Genomic DNA, 16,979 nt, shown 5'->3' with positions numbered 1-16,979 from the left:
TATTTGCGCATTCAACTCCGCTCCGCTCTGCACACATGGTCGACAGATCTATTTGCAGAGCGAGCTGCAGTGAGAAGCTTTGTCCTCCTAGGGGTTTTCGAGCTCGTGTTTGCATCGCCCTCCATAATTCTTTAACGGTGAACAATGTAGCAGCCGACGACGGCGACGTTTCATCACCGGGAGGACATTTAAAACGAACCCCCACCGGGACCGCTCGTTGAACGGATGTTAAATCTCATAATTTAATTGGAGGTCATTTAAACCTGAACTCCCCCTTCTCATTGGGATCTAGAAAAGATAATATTTGATTCGTGCATATTTTTTTATCGGACAAAACTAACCGCAATGTAACCGCATTTTTTAGAGTGGTAAGCGGTCTTTCTAAGAGTGGGTGTCCGTTATTTTTCGGCTGAGATGTGAGAAGAGTTGTCGTGATTTCTGCTGCAGTCCTGCTGTTTTAGCCTACATCGGCTGTATAAGGAACAATAGCCTCCAATCGGTGGATGAACAGGGAGTTTGGTGGTGCCACCGCTAGGTTTCTAAGGAGAAGTGTTCACATCGCAAAATGAGACTTGGCTACATTCACACATAGTTTGGAGCAGAATATGGATTTTTTTTCTGTCGTCCTGGCTAAGAGTTGGGAATGCGGTAATGGAGAACCGGAATAATCCAATATAGCCTAACCGCTCGTGGCTGGAAGAAACGAATAGACCCGTGGGAACGAGAATGTTGGCGGTCCTGGAAATTGTAGCCTGCAACACCGTAAATCAATCAACGACCGACTGAGTAAACGAATTATTGCTGATTTGACCGTTGCGTCGGTCGACGGTAGCCTACCCTAGAACAAACCGTCAATAACGGATAATCGATATTTGTATTGATGACGGAATCACATCGACCATAACAACCCACTCGGCGCACTACACTACTCCACGTTCAGAAGAGAATCATAGCCTGTGCGTGGGCGTTGTAAGCAGTGTTGTTGACCGAAAAGGACACATATTTCGGGCTGACAGATTGGCAGTGACACCGGCGGGTCTGTGCGTGTGAGAGGATGGCAGCGGTAGTAAACTACTCTCCCCCGTGGTGGGTCAACCTGCTCCACCGCCTCCCCCACTTCAACCTGCAGTTTGAGACGGTCAGCAGCGACTTCAGACCCGAGGACTCAGAGTACCAGAAGGTAGGTGTAGAACAAACACAGATGCATGCATACAGACCACACACACAGATGCATGCATACAGACCACACACACAGATGCATGCATACAGACCACACACACAACCCTGAAAGAGGAGCACGTTTTTATCTCCAATGTATTTTTCAATCAAAACCGTTATCCAGATCAACACTCAGTGATCCCAGGTGGCACAGCGTTCTAAGACACTGCGTCTCAGTGCTAGAGGCGTAACCACAGTCCCCGGTTCGATTCCAGGCTGTATCGCAACCGGACAAGATTGGGAGTCCCATAGGGTGCATAATTGGCCCAGCATCGTCTGGGGTAGGGTTTAGCCGGGGCAGGGTTTGGCTGGGGTAGGGTTTGGCCGGGGTAGGGATAGGGTTTGGCCAGGGTAGGATTTGGCCAGGGTAGGGTTTGGCCGGGGGAGGGTTTGGCCGGGGTAGGGGTAGGGTTTGGCCAGGGTAGGGTTTAGCCAGGGTAGGGTTTGGCCAGGGTAGGGTTTGGCCGGGGTAAGGGTAGGGTTTGGCCAGGGTAGGGTTTAGCCGGGGTAAGGTTTGGCCGGGGGAGGGTTTGGCCGGGGTAGGGGTAGGGTTTGGCCGGGGCAGGGTTTAGCCGGGGTAGGGGTAGGGTTTGGCCGGGGTAAGGTTTGGCCGGGGCAGGGTTTAGCCGGGGTAGGGGTAGGGTTTAGCCGGGGTAGGGGTAGGGTTTAGCCGGGGTAAGGTTTGGCCGGGGGAGAGTTTGGCCGGGGTAGGGGTAAGGTTTGGCCGGGGCAGGGTTTAGCCGGGGTAGGCCGTCATTGTAAATAAGAATTTGTTCTTAACATAAAATCATTGTTATAATAATAATCTGCTACCCAAAGGGAAACAGATGGCTGGCCCATCCATCCACTCATAGGTAGTATTCCAACACGTGTCTCCTCATCTCCTGTCCTTGTCTCCTTGCCTTCATGATAACAAATTGCCAGTTCAAGTCCATTACTGTGTAATTTAAAAACAACAATGACTATTGTAACTCCATCTTGATAGACAGTGTGACTAGTGTTATTACACATGTAACAGCAGCTTGGTGTGACGGCCAGTGGCTTGTTGGGTGAAGAAGGGATGGACAGAGGAGGGAAAGAGACAAGGAACCTTCCCCTCCTTCCTTTAGAGGAGGAGGGGTTACCGAGTTCAAGTGGTGAGCGTGGGAAGCTGCCTACCATGACAAAGGAGAGAGAGAGAGAGAGAGAAAGAGAGAGAAGAATTGTGTGAGAAAATAAGGGTAGAAACTGAGGAAATAAGAGAGAGATGTGTAATAGACCAGTTATTGAGTTCATTATGATTCACAGAGAAAGAGAGAGATGAAGGAGAGAGGGAGAGAGAGAGAGATGAAGGAGAGAGAGAGAGATGAAGGAGACAGGGAGAGAGAGAGATGAAGGAGACAGGGAGAGAGAGAGATGAAGAAGAGAGAGAGAGAAGGAGATGAAGAAGAGAGAGAGAGAGAGAAGGAGATGAAGAAGAGAGAGAGAGAGAGAGAGAGAGAGAGAGAAGGAGATGAAGAAGAGAGAGAGAGAGAGAGAAGGAGCTGAAGAAGAGAGAGAGATGAAGAAGAGAGAGAGATGAAGGAGAGAGGAAGATGTGCCATAGACCAGTCATTGAGGTGTAATACCCAATAGAAGGAGATGTGCCATAGACCAGTCATTGAGATGTAATACCCAATAGAAGGAGATGTGCCATAGACCAGTCATTGAGGTGTAATACCCAATAGAAGGAGATGTGCCATAGACCAGTCATTGAGGTGTAATACCCAATAGAAGGAGATGTGCCATAGACCAGTCATTGAGGTGTAATACCCAATAGAAGGAGATGTACCATAGACCAGTCATTGAGATGTGATACCCAATAGAAGGAGATGTGCCATAGACCAGTCATTGAGGTGTAATACCCAACCATAATAAACACAAGATTCCCTATTTTTAACCAGAACCCTATGGTACCCTATTCCCTATGTTTAACCAGAACCCTATGGTACCCTATTCCCTATTTTTAACCAGAACCCTATGGTACCCTATTCCCTATTTTTAACCAGAACCCTATGGTACCCTACTCCCTATTTAGTGCACTACTTTTAACTAGAACCCTATGGTACCCTACTCCCTATATAGTGCACTACTTTTAACCAGAACCCTATGGTACCCTACTCCCTATATAGTGCACTACTTTTAACCAGAACCCTATGGTACCCTACTCCCTATATAGTGCACTACTTTTAACTAGAACCCTATGGTACCCTACTCCCTATTTAGTGCACTACTTTTAACAAGAACCCTATGGTACCCTAGTCCCTATATAGTGCACTACTTTTAACCAGAACCCTATGGTACCCTACTCCCTATATAGTGCACTACTTTTAACCAGAACCCTATGGTACCCTACTCCCTATATAGTGCACTACTTTACAACCACAGTCTGTCTACTACAACCACAGTCTGTCTACTACAACCACAGTCTGTCTACTAGTCTACTACAACCACAGTCTGTCTACTACAACCACAGTCTGTCTACTACAACCACAGTCTGTCTACTACAACCACAGTCTGTCTACTACAACCACAGTCTGTCTACTACAACCACAGTCTGTCTACTAAAACCACAGTCAGTCTACTACAACCGCTACAACCTCTGTCTCTCTCCTTCTCTCTCCTTCTCTCTCCTTCTCTCCTTCTCTCTCCTTCTCTCCTTCTCTCTCCTTCCCTCCTTCCTCCCAACCCAACCCCGTCTCTCTCCTTCTCTCTCCTTCTCTCTCCTGCCTCTCAACCCAACCCCGTCTCTGTCTCTCTCCTCTCTCCTTCTCTCTCCTTCTCTCTCTGTCTCTCTCCTTCTCTCTCCTTCTCTCTCCTTCTCTCTCCTGCCTCCCAACCCAACCCCGTCTCTGTCTCTCTCCTTCTCTCTCCTAAATCAGAACTGAACTGTTAAGTACCCATTTCCTCCAAACCCCATTTAGGGGGGACACTAAAACCCTTTGTGTGTGTGTGTGTGTGTGTGTGTGCGTGCGTGCGTGCGTGTAGATATTCTAAGGGCCCTAATTCAGACTAATTGCATCCTGGCGTGTTTTGGTGCTTGGACTGTTTCTGTGTCACTGAGCTTTCACCACTGTGTGTGCACAGTACATGAATTTACAGTATGTGTGTCAACTGTTTCCGTGTCGCTAGACATTTAGCATTGTGTGTGTGTGTGTGTGTGAGTGTGTTTGGCCTGGTTGTTTGAGGTGAGGTCACAGCTAGCCCCCAGGGGGTCGTTGTCAAGGCGACGCGTCTGTAGGTTGTTGTCAAGGCGTCGTGTCTTTAGGGCCGTGTGACGTCCGGACTGCGGAGGACGGAATCCAGATATTCAAACGGAATTCAATAATATGCGTATTTCATCCATTAATTAGCCCGTTAATCAGACGAAATGAACAAAAATGCCTCAGTGATTCGTATATCATCCATTAATTAGCCCGTTAATCAGACGAAATGAACAAAAATGCCTCAGTGATTCGTATATCATCCATTAATTAGCCCGTTAATCAGACGAAATGAACAAAAATGCCTCAGTGATTCGTATTTCATTCATTAATTAGCCCGTTAATCAGACGAAATGAACAAAAATGCCTCAGTGATTCGTATTTCCCTGCAACTTTCTGAAGAGGCAAGTGTGTCTGGGTGTTTTTTTTTCTCTCTACCAATTTGTGTTGCCGTTAGCGATGATGCTAATGACAACCGTCTTCTGGTAGAGATGAAAAGGCTTTTCTAGAAACCTTCTCTATTAAATGTTAACTACCAAGTAGCCTCTGCCTACCTGGCGGAATGATATCATGATTATATACAGTGGGGCAAAAATCGTATTTAGTCAGCCACCAATTGTGCAAGTTCTCCCACTTAAAAAGATGAGAGGCCTGTAATTTTCACCATAGGTACACTTCAACTATGACAGACAAAATGAGATCAAAAAATCCAGAAAATCACATTGTAGGATTTTTAATGAATTTATTTGCAAGTCCAGTGGCCATTTTGTTTAGCTAACGCTGCAGTCACGAGTGCTACAGAAACATCACTAACAGAACAACGGTCTCTGGCTGGTGCAGACCTCAAAAGTGGTCTCAGGGGTCACGTAGAAAAATGGAAAATGCAAAAAAAAATATTGCTGAGTTTTCTAAATGCAGATCTAACATGCTTCTTGTTGTAATTTCTGCTCAGCATCAGACACATCTTGTGCTTTGTGTTGCACTTCTCTCCTCCCTGGTGTTCTATCAGCAGACATGGCTCTGACTGGTGTGTAGCTCCTTGTCTCTGGTACTTTTCTCAGTGTTACTGTGGTCTACTTGTCTCTGGTACTTTTCTCAGTGTTACTGTGGTCTACTTTTCTCAGTGTTACTGTGGTCTACTTTTCTCAGTGTTACTGTAGTCTACTTTTCTCAGTGTTACTGTGGTCTACTTTTCTCAGTGTTACTGTAGTCTACTTGTCTCAGTGTTACTGTAGTCTACTTGTCTCAGTGTTACTGTGGTCTACTTGTCTCAGTGTTACTGTAGTCTACTTGTCTCTGGTACTTGTCTCAGTGTTACTGTAGTCTACTTGTCTCAGTGTTACTGTAGTCTACTTTTCTCAGTGTTACTGTAGTCTACTTGTCTCAGTGTTACTGTAGTCTACTTGTCTCAGTGTTACTGTAGTCTAATTGTCTCAGTGTTACTGTAGTCTCAGTGTTACTGTAGTCTACTTGTCTCTGGTACTTTTCTCAGTGTTACTGTAGTCTACTTGTCTCAGTGTTACTGTAGTCTACTTGTCTCAGTGTTACTGTAGTCTACTTGTCTCAGTGTTACTGTGGTCTACTTGTCTCAGTGTTACTGTAGTCTACTTGTCTCAGTATTACTGTAGTCTACTTGTCTCAGTGTTACTGTAGTCTACTTCTCAGTGTCACTGTGGTCTACTTGTCTCAGTGTTACTGTGGTCTCAGTGTTACTGTGGCCTACTTGTCTCAGTGTTACTATAGTCTACTTTTCTCTGGTAAAATGCAAGATCGACTTCAAGCAAATGATTAGGAAATGTAGCTGGCTCCATTCTTTCTATAATAAACATTAGAACTATGGTAGCCTTGCATCGTTTTTTTTTCCTTCTAGAAAAGACCTTGACCTTTTTTTCATTTTAAGCTCATTTACTTGTGTGGCTACCAGCACTTCTGTTGTCATCTGATGAAAATGAAGCTCTTTTCTGCCCAATGTGTTGCACTGATGTCTTTTCTGTGAAGGAAAACTATAGTTGTTCTGATCGCTCTGTCGAATCAAAGAAAACACTGTTGGCTTTCAATATAAAACTATACAGATGAGCTCTAACGTGTCCTTTGGGGTTCCTGTTGTGGACTTACAACATCCGGGTTGGTTATTTTCCTGTTGTGGACTTACAACATCCGGGTTGGTTATTTTCCTGTTGTGGACTCACAACATCCGGGTTGGTTATTTTCCTGTTGTGGACTTACAACATCCGGGTTGGTTATTTTCCTGTTGTGGACTCACAACATCCGGGTTGGTTATTTTCCTGTTGTGGACTCACAACATCCGGGTTGGTTATTTTCCTGTTGTGGACTCACAACATCCGGGTTGGTTATTTTCCTGTTGTGGACTCACAACATCCGGGTTGGTTATTTTCCTGTTGTGGACTCACAACATCCGGGTTGGTTATTTTCCTGTTGTGGACTCACAACATCCAGGTTGGTTATTTTTCTATATAAAATGTGTGATTTTGAGAATGAAAACGTGGAAAAACTAAATGGAATCAGGCAAAAAAGATTAGACTGATTTTATAGGGCCCTACATCTGTTTGTATGTATAGGGGGGCTATTCAGTATGAGGTCACTGTTGGCCCTGGGGGGGAGGGGGGGTATAGACGCTCAGAGGGAGATGGTGAACGGAGAGAGATGGAGGGAGAGAGGGAACTGAGAGAGGGAAGAAGGGAGGGGTGTTGTCTGTAGTGAAAGAAGGCTCTCTCTCTCTTTCGCTCAGCTTTAGATGGCTCAGTCTATCTTGTCTGAGAGGCTTTCATGCTTCTCTCTCCAGCTGACACACACACACACACACACACACACACACACACACACACACACACACACACACACACACACACACACACACACACACACACACACACACACACACACACACACACACACACACACACACTGAGCCCTCTGTGTTTCTCTGTGATGTGATTGACCACCAGATGATTAGTATGCGGTCAAAGAGAGAAGCTTAAAAACAGGGACACTAAACACACGCGCGCGTGCATGTGTAGTCCAACTGCTCTGTATCCACAGCGCTGGTTTACTCCTCGACAACGGCTGGGTCCGGAACGCTGACTGTTGGAATTCTGTGGGAACACCGGAATACTCTTAAAGAGCTGTAATCTCAGGGTTCTTTAAGGCAGTGGACACGTGTGTGTGTGTGTGTGTGTGTGTGTGTGTGTGGAGGGGAAACACAGAGGGCTGTGTGTGTGTGTGTGTGTGTGGAGGGGGGGGGGGAAACACAGAGTCAGCTAAAAGAACAGCAGTGGAACAGCTGTTGAGGATTAAAGAGGAGACATGACTACAGCTATACGCCCGTGTGCATGATGAGAAAGACAGACACACACACAGGGAGACTCCTGAAACCTGTCACAACTCCTGAAGGATGGCCACAGGATTGACTCCGACATTCCGACCAACAGGAAACAGTCCATGTAGTTCTAATGTGAAGGTGAACATTAACACCTGATTCCACTAATCAACTCTCCCCAAGCACTTAACACTTGATTCCACTAATCAACTCTCCCCAAGCACTTAACACCTGATTCCACTAATCAACTCTCCCCAAGCACTTAACACCTGATTCCACTAATCAACTCTCCCCAAGCACTTAACACCTGATTCCACTAATCAACTCTCCCCAAGCACTTAACACCTGATTCCACTAATCAACTCTCCCCAAGCACTTAACACCTGATTCCACTAATCAACTCTCCCCAAGCACTTAACACCTGATTCCACTAATCAACTCTCCCCAAGCACTTAACACCTGATTCCACTAATCAACTCTCCCCAAGCACTTAACACCTGATTCCACTAATCAACTCTCCCCAAGCACTTAACACCTGATTCTGTACCTTTTGGGTCCCCAGGACTAGTATCCCCATGACTAGTATCCCCAGGACTAGGATCCCCAGGACTAGGATCCCCAGGACTAGTATCCCCAGGACTAGTATCCCCAGGACTAGTATCCCCAGGACTAGGATCCAGAAACACTGGTCTAAAGGCATCAGGCAGAGCCACAGTGATCCCTCCCTCTACCTACCTCTATGAATCTGGCATTAGGCAGAGTCAGACCACATTGATCCCTCCCTCTACCTACCTCTATGACTCTGGCATTAGGCAGAGTCAGACCACAGTGATCCCTCCCTCCCTCTACCTACGTCTATGACTCTGGCATTAGGCAGAGCCAGACCACTGTGATACCTCCCTCTACATACCTCTATGGCTCTGGCATTAGGCAGAGACAGAACCACATCCCTCCCTCTACATACCTCTATGACTCTGGAATTAGACAGAGCCACAGTGATCCCTCCCTCTACATACCTCTATGGCTCTGGCATTAGGCAGAGCCAGACCACAGTGATTCCTCCCTCTACATACCTCTATGGCTCTGGCATTAGGCAGAGCCAGACCACAGTGATCCCTCCCTCTACATACCTCTATGGCTCTGGCATTAGGCAGAGCCAGACCACAGTGATTCCTCCCTCTACATACCTCTATGGCTCTGGCATTAGGCAGAGCCAGACCACAGTGATCCCTCCCTCTACATACCTCTATGGCTCTGGCATTAGGCAGAGCCAGACCACAGTGATCCCTCCCTCTACATACCTCTATGACTCTGGAATTAGACAGAGCCAGACCACAGTGAGGTGGTGCCACGGTTTAACTTGGGAATCCACTGTCATTGGAGAGATAGTAGGCGGTCTGTCCTGACCTCTCTCTGTACAACAGGGTCAGATCAGTGGAGGAGATCTGATCTATCCTGTCGGGACACACACACACACACTCTCTGCCAGGCGGAAAGTAGGTCTGTGTTCTTTGGTGTCTATCTCTCCCCTCCCCCATCGTACCTCGCCTCCTTTAAACCACTAATTGATATACCACACACACACACACACACACACACACACACACACACACACACACACACACACACACACACACACACACACACACACACACACACACACACACACACACAGAGAGAGAGAGAGAGCAGTAGCTAATTGATCTCTGTGTAATCCTCTCAGTGAGTTTGGACGACAGTTTCTAACTCCAGTTAGACAGTATCAGACATCACAGCTGATCCTGAGCAGCGTTTCTCTCTGGTCCTGACGGGGTAAACAACATGTCGCTGGAGGTTCTCTTCTGTTGAACCGATCCAGGAAATGTGGAGGAGGAGGAAGAGGAAGATGAAGTGTCCAAAAGAGGAAGTCACGGGCCGTCTTTCCGGTTCCTCTGGAAACCTGATACATCCGGGTACCTCAGAACCCACACAGGGTTCCCCAGATAGATACCTCAGAACCCACACTGGGTTCCCAGATAGATACCTCAGAACCCACACAGGGTTCCCCAGATAGATACCTCAGAACCCACACAGGGTTCCCCAGATAGATACCTCAGAACCCACACAGGGTTCCCCAGATAGGTACCTCAGAACCCACACAGGGTTCCCCAGATAGAAACCTCAGAACCCACACAGGCTTCCCCAGATAGATACCTCAGAACCCACACAGGGTTCCCCAGATAGATACCTCAGAACCCACACAGGGTTCCCCAGATATATACCTCAGAACCCACACAGGGTTCCCCAGATAGATACCAGACTCCAAGACCTTACAACTGGTCTCAGAACCCACACAGGGTTTCCAGATAGATACCAGACACCAAGACCTTACAACTGGTCCCAGATAGATATCAGACACCAAGACCTTACAACTGGTCTCAGAACCCACACAGGGTTCCCAGATAGATACCAGACACCAAGACCTTACAACTGGTCTCAGATAGATACCAGACACCAAGACCTTACAACTGGTCCCAGATAGATACCAGACACCAAGACCTTACAACTGGTCTCAGATAGATACCAGACACCAAGACCTTACAACTGGTCCCAGATAGATACCAGACACCAAGACCTTACAACTGGTCTCAGAACCCACACAGGGTTCCCAGATAGATACCAGACACCAAGACCTTACAACTGGTCTCAGAACCCACACAGGGTTTCCAGATAGATACCAGGCACCAAGACCTTACAACTGGTCTCAGATAGATACCAGACACCTAGGCTTACAACTGGTCCCAGATAGATACCAGACACCAAGACCTTACAACTGGTCTCAGAACCCACACAGGGTTCCCAGATAGATACCAGACACCAAGACCTTACAACTGGTCTCAGAACCCACACAGGGTTTCCAGATAGATACCAGGCACCAAGACCTTACAACTGGTCTCAGATAGATACCAGACACCAAGACCTTACAACTGGTCCCAGATAGATACCAGACACCAAGACCTTACAACTGGTCCCAGATAGATACCAGACACCAAGACCTTACAACTGGTCCCAGATAGATACCAGACACCAAGACCTTACAACTGGTCACAGAACCCACACAGGGTTCCCAGATAGATACCAGACACCAAGACCTTACAACTGGTCTCAGATAGATACCAGACACCAAGACCCTACAACTGGTCCCAGATAGATACCAGACACCAAGACCTTACAACTGGTCCCAGATAGATACCAGACACCAAGACCTTACAACTGGTCCCAGATAGATACCAGACACCAAGACCTTACAACTGGTCTCAGAACCCACACAGGGTTCCCAGATAGATACCAGACACCAAGACCTTACAACTGGTCCCAGATAGATACCAGACACCAATACCTTACAACTGGTCCCAGATAGATACCAGACACCAATACCTTACAACTGGTCCCAGATAGATACCAGACACCAAGACCTTACAACTGGTCTCAGAACCCACACAGGGTTTCCAGATAGATACCAGACACCAAGACCTTACAACTGGTCCCAGATAGATACCAGACACCAAGACCTTACAACTGGTCCCAGATAGATACCAGACACCAATACCTTACAACTGGTCCCAGATAGATACCAGACACCAATACCTTACAACTGGTCCCAGATAGATACCAGACACCAAGACCTTACAACTGGTCTCAGATAGATACCAGACACCAAGACCTTACAACTGGTCTCAGATAGATACCAGACACCAATACCTTACAACTGGTCCCAGATAGATACCAGACACCAATACCTTACAACTGTTCCAGATCTGTGCACTACCTATGTCACACCCTCTAGCTCTTTGTGGGTGTGTTTCTCTCTCTCTAATAAAATATTAAGGGCTTTACATTTTATAGAATATAAACACACCTAGGCTCAGTCCCAAATCCCCTTTTCTCTCCCCCTGTCACCCCTACCAGCCCCACCTCCAATACACACCTAGGCTCAGTCCCAAATCCCCTTTTCTCTCCCTTCACTCTAGCCTCACTCACCTGAAAGGATACTATTAATATGTGGAATCGATGCATGTTGTGATTCTGTTTTGTCTGCTAGAAGACATACAGAGCATTCAGAAACTATTCAGACCCCTTGACTTTTTACACATTTTGTTACGTTACAGCCTTATTCTAAAATGGATTAAATTGTTTTTCCCCCGTCATCAATGCCTTATAATATCCCATAATGACAAAGCAAAAACATATATATTTTAGTTTTTTGTGCAAATGTATTAAAAAAAAACGGAATCATCACATTTACATACGTTTTCATTACTTTGCTGAAACACCTCAGCCTCAAGTATGGGCTATGACGCTACAAGCTTGGCACACCTGTATTTAGGGAGTTTCTCCCATTCTTCTCTGCAGAACCTCTCAAGCTCTGTCAGGTTGGATGGGGAGCGTTGCTGCACAGCTATTTTCAGGTCTCCAGAGAGGTTTGATCGGGTTCAAGTCCGGGGTCTGGTCGGGCCACTCAAGGACATTCAGAGACTTGTCCCAAAGCCACCTCTTTGTTGCCTTGGCTGTGTGCTTAGGGTCGTTGTCCTGTTGGAAGGTGAACCTTCACCCCAGTCTGAGGTCCTGAGGTTTTCATTAAGGATCTCTCTGTATGCCTCCTGAGTGGCGCAGTGGTCTAAGGTACTGCATCGCAGTGCTTGATGCGTCACTACAGACCCGGGTTCGATCTCAGGCTGTGTCAGAACCGGCCGTGACCGGGAGTCTCATAGGGTGACGCACAATTGTCAGGTTTTGGCCAATTTACTTTTTTACTTAGCTCATCGCGCTCTAGCGACTCCTTGTGGCGGGCCAGGCACCTGCAGGCTGACTTCAGTAGTCAATTGAACAGTGTTTCCTCCGACACATTGGTGCAGCTGGTGCCCGGGTTAAGCGGGAGCGAGGTTTGGCAGGTCATGTTTCAGAGGACATGACTCGACCTTCGCCTCACTGTCAACTCTGGGACCTTATATAGACAGGTGTGTGCCTTTCCAAATCATGTCCAATCAATTGAATTACCACAATCAAGTTGTAGAAGCATCTCAAGGCTGATGAATGGAAACAGGATGCACCAGAGCTCAATTTCGAGTCTCATAGCAAAGGGTCTGAATACTTATGTAAAAAATTATGTATTTCTGTTTTTTATTTTTCATAAATTTGCAAACATTTCTAAAAACATGTTTCTGTTTTGTCTTTATGGGGCATTGTGTGGATATTGCTGAGAAATATATATATCGTTTTTAAAATCCATTTTAGATATGGCTGTAATGTAACAAAATGTGGAAAAAGTCAAGGGGTCTGAATACTTTCGGAAGGCGCTGTATATTATTATATTATGCTGTGGGTTGGAATTGAACCTTTATTGAGGTATTGACCCAACAGGATGGAATGGACACTATACACTGCTACAGTATAGCCAGGGGAAAGGGACCTGGGCTGTGGGTTTGGAATCGATCCTTGTATTGACCTAACAGGATGGAATGGACACTATACACTGCTACAGCATAGCCAGAGGAAAGGGACCTGGGCTGTGGGTTTGGAATTGAACCCTAATTGACCTAACAGGATGGAATGGACACTATACACTGCTACAGTATAACCAGGGGAAAGGGACCTGGGCTGTGGGTTTGGAATCGATCCTTGTGGTCCATTTAACAATAATAAGTTAATTTATCTTCTGTCGCACTCTGGTGTCACATCAGTGACTGTCTGTTCTGTAGGGGAGTACTGTCTCCTCTGTTCCCATGGTAGTATTTATTAAAAGTCGACTTTGGGCAAAAATGTAGGGTTTTCAACGGTATAACTGATCGATGCACCATCCTACCAGGTCATGTAATGCTTTACAAACACAAAATAGATGGATGAAGAAGATATTTGGCTACTAAAGTGCCGTTTCTTACCTGTTCCCTACAGCTTCCGTCCAAAATGAGATCCTGTGAAATGGCGTCAACACATACTAGAGGAGCTACTGGTTAGCTACAGTGGTTAGCTACAGTGGTTAGCTACAGTGGTTAGCTACAGTGGATAGCTAAAGTGGTTAGCTATAGTGGTTAGCATCAGTGGTTAGCTACAGTGGTTAGCTAAAGTGGTTAGCTACAGTGGTTAGCTAAAGTGGTTAGCTACAGTGGTTAGCTAAAGTGGTTAGCTACAGTGGTTAGCTACAGTGGTTAGCTACAGTGGTTAGCTACAGTGGTTAGCTAAAGTGGTTAGCTACAGTGGTTAGCTAAAGTGGTTAGCTACAGTGGTTAGCTAAAGTGGTTAGCTACAATGGTTAACTACAGTGGTTAGCTACAGTGGTTAGCTACAGTGGCTACCTTAGCTAACGAACTAGCTATGTCGGTCGTGGCGCTCATGACCAGAATGACACATTGATGAAGCACCGAAGGCACACCCCATTTCTGTTTGAAAAGTGAGGAAGAGGTGGAGTTGGATCTGTTTTTTTTTTTTGTACCCAAAGTCGACATTTTATTTATTGACCCTTATTTGACTGGGTCACATTCTCATTTACAGCAACAACCTGGGGAAGAGGAGAGGGGACGAATGAGCCAATTGGAAGCTAGGGATGATTAGCTGGCCACGATGGTATGAGGGCCAGGTTGGGAATGTAGCGAGGACACCGGAGTTAACAGTTAAGTACCATGGCAGCCCTACTGTTCGGATAAGTACCATGGCAGCCATACTGTTCGGATAAGTACCATGGCAGCCCTACTGTTCGGATAAGTACCATGGCAGCCCTACTGTTCGGATAAGTACCATGGCAGCCCTACTGTTCGGATAAGTACCATGGCAGACCTACTGTTCGGATAAGTACCATGGCAGCCCTACTGTTTGGATAAGTACCATGGCAGCCCTACTGTTCGGATAAGTACCATGGCAGCCCTACTGTTTGGATAAGTACCATGGCAGCCCTACTGTTCGGATAAGTACCATGGCAGCCCTACTGTTTGGATAAGTACCATGGCAGCCCTACTGTTCGGATAAGTACCATGGCCGTTTGGATAAGTACCATGGCAGCCCTACCGTTCGGATAAGTACCATGGCAGCCCTACCGTTCGGATAAGTACCATGGCCGTTCGGATAAGTACCATGGCAGCCCTACCGTTCGGATAAGTACCATGGCAGCCCTACCGTTCGGATAAGTACCATGGCAGAGTCTCTGGTTCTATCTCTCTCCATCTCTGGATGTTATTGAACTAGGCTTTGGACACAGACATCGATGGAAGCAGAGAAAATGTGTTGTTTCGCATTCCACAAGAATGTTTTCTGTCGAGGTAACATTCAAGAGCAGAAGTGTCCCATTTCTATACGTTTTGTTGAGATGGTGACATTGTTTATTTGTTTTTGTCGTTATGTCCAGCTAATCCAAATGACCTGGTGTAGTGACCTAATGGGGTCACTGTAGCTACGCTGGTCGCTAGCTGTACACGGTGTAAAGCCGGGGTATTCAAACCTTACCCGCGGCGGTCCGAAGTACTGCTGATGTTCTGTTCTAATCCCAAATTACACTGTTGTGTGAAGATGGTATCTCTTCACCCGTAGCACAATTCCTTTGGAACTTGTCTTAGATTGTTATCAGCAGCTGCAGAATTCCTGTCCACTATTCCGGAACCTACAGACATTGTCCCGGGTGTGTTCCGGAGCAGAATGCTGTTCCATGTGTATCCTGGAGGAAGGGGAGCTTTCAGAGCAGACATATCCAGCTGTGTGTTATATCATGTCACAGATAAAGACCATAAACCATATATAATGTTATGTCACATGCTTCGTCAACAACCTACTCATAGTTCAAACCTTTGGCGGCCTCTCCCCTCTTTCTTTCTCTCTTTCCTTTCATCCTCTGCCAGACATGCATCATTCTCCCATCCCCCTCCTGCTCTCCCTCATCTGGTTCTCTCTTTCTCTGTTTTTTTGAATCAGACAAATCTCTCTCTCTCTCTCTCTCTCTCTCTCTCTCTCTCTCTCTCTCTCTCTCTCTCTCTCTCTCTCTCTCTCTCTCTCTCTCTCTCTCTCTCTCTCTCTCTCTCTCTCTCTTTTCTCTCTCTCCTCTCTCTCTCTCTCTTCTCTCTCTCTCTCTCTCTCTCCTCTCTCTCTCTCTCTTCTCTCTCTCTCCTCTCTCTCTCTCTCTCTCTCTCTCTCTCTCTCTCTCTCTCTCTCTCTCTCTCTCTCTCTCTCTCTCTCTCTCTCTCAGGCCACGATTAAATTACACTTTGACAGTTGATTCATAACCTTAGGATAACTAGAAACCTTCAGATGTCCTCTTTTCAATAATGTAGATGTAAAAAATCATGAGCTGTGTTTCTCTACCTCACTAGTCTCAATGCCATCTTTACATCTGATATTATAGGCCTGTGTGGGATTAGATTTGATATAGTTTAGGTGGATTAGTTTTGATAGTCTATAGTAGACTATAGTTTAGGTGGATTCGTTTTGATAAGCTATAGTCTATGTGGATTAGTTTTGATAGACTACAGTAGACTATAGTTTAGGTGGATTCGTTTTGATAGTCTATAGTAGACTATAGTTTAGGTGGATTGGTTTTGATAGTTTAGGTGGATTAGTTTTGATAGACTATAGTAAACTATAGTTTAGGTGGATTAGTTTTGATAGTTTAGGTAGACTACAGTAGACTATAGTTTAGGTGGATTAGTTTTGATAGTCTATAGTAAACTATAGTTTAGGTGGATTGGTTTTGATAGTTTAGGTAGACTACAGTAGACTATAGTTTAGGTGGATGATTTTGGGCGAGAAGGAGGATGATTTTGGGTGAGAGGGAGGATGATTTTGGGCGAGAGGGAGGATGATTTTGGGTGAGAGGGAGGATGATTTTGGGAGCGAGAGGGAGGATGATTTTGGGAGCGAGAGGGAGGATGATTTTGATACCTGCCTCATTGACTCGATTGCCCCTGCATGGAGAGAAGGAGAGCTGCAGGTTTTGTCGTGAACGTATCTAAATTCGACCATGCTGGTCATTTATGAACATTTGAACATCTTGGCCATGTTCTGTTATAATCTCCACCCGGCACAGCCAGAAGAGGACTGGCCACCCCACATAGCCTGGTTCCTCTCTAGGTTTCTTCCTAGGTATTGGCCTTTCTAGGGAGTTTTTCCTAGCCACCGTGCTTCTACACCTGCATTGCTTGCTGTTTGGGGTTTTAGGCTGGGTTTCTGTACAGCACTTTGAGATA

General features: G+C 46.1%; 1 protein-coding gene across 1 annotated transcript in view; it reads left to right on the top strand.

The window, feature by feature from the left end:
- Positions 1–7: 7 nt before the first annotated feature.
- The window catches only part of LOC109885679 (protein tweety homolog 3), a 72,308-nt gene continuing 55,336 nt past the window's right edge, over positions 8–16,979 (top strand). The window contains exon 1 of the mRNA XM_031814565.1: positions 8–1,180. Coding sequence (XP_031670425.1) covers positions 1,055–1,180 — 126 coding nt within the window. The 5' untranslated portion in view covers positions 8–1,054. The remainder of the gene's footprint in view (positions 1,181–16,979) is intronic.

Source organism: Oncorhynchus kisutch, unplaced genomic scaffold (genome assembly GCF_002021735.2).
Source record: "Oncorhynchus kisutch isolate 150728-3 unplaced genomic scaffold, Okis_V2 Okis07a-Okis12b_hom, whole genome shotgun sequence".
In the NCBI taxonomy this organism is placed as follows: Eukaryota; Metazoa; Chordata; class Actinopteri; order Salmoniformes; family Salmonidae; genus Oncorhynchus; species Oncorhynchus kisutch.
Note: the sequence above shows the minus strand (reverse complement) of the source record. Positions and strands in the feature narration are given on the sequence as shown.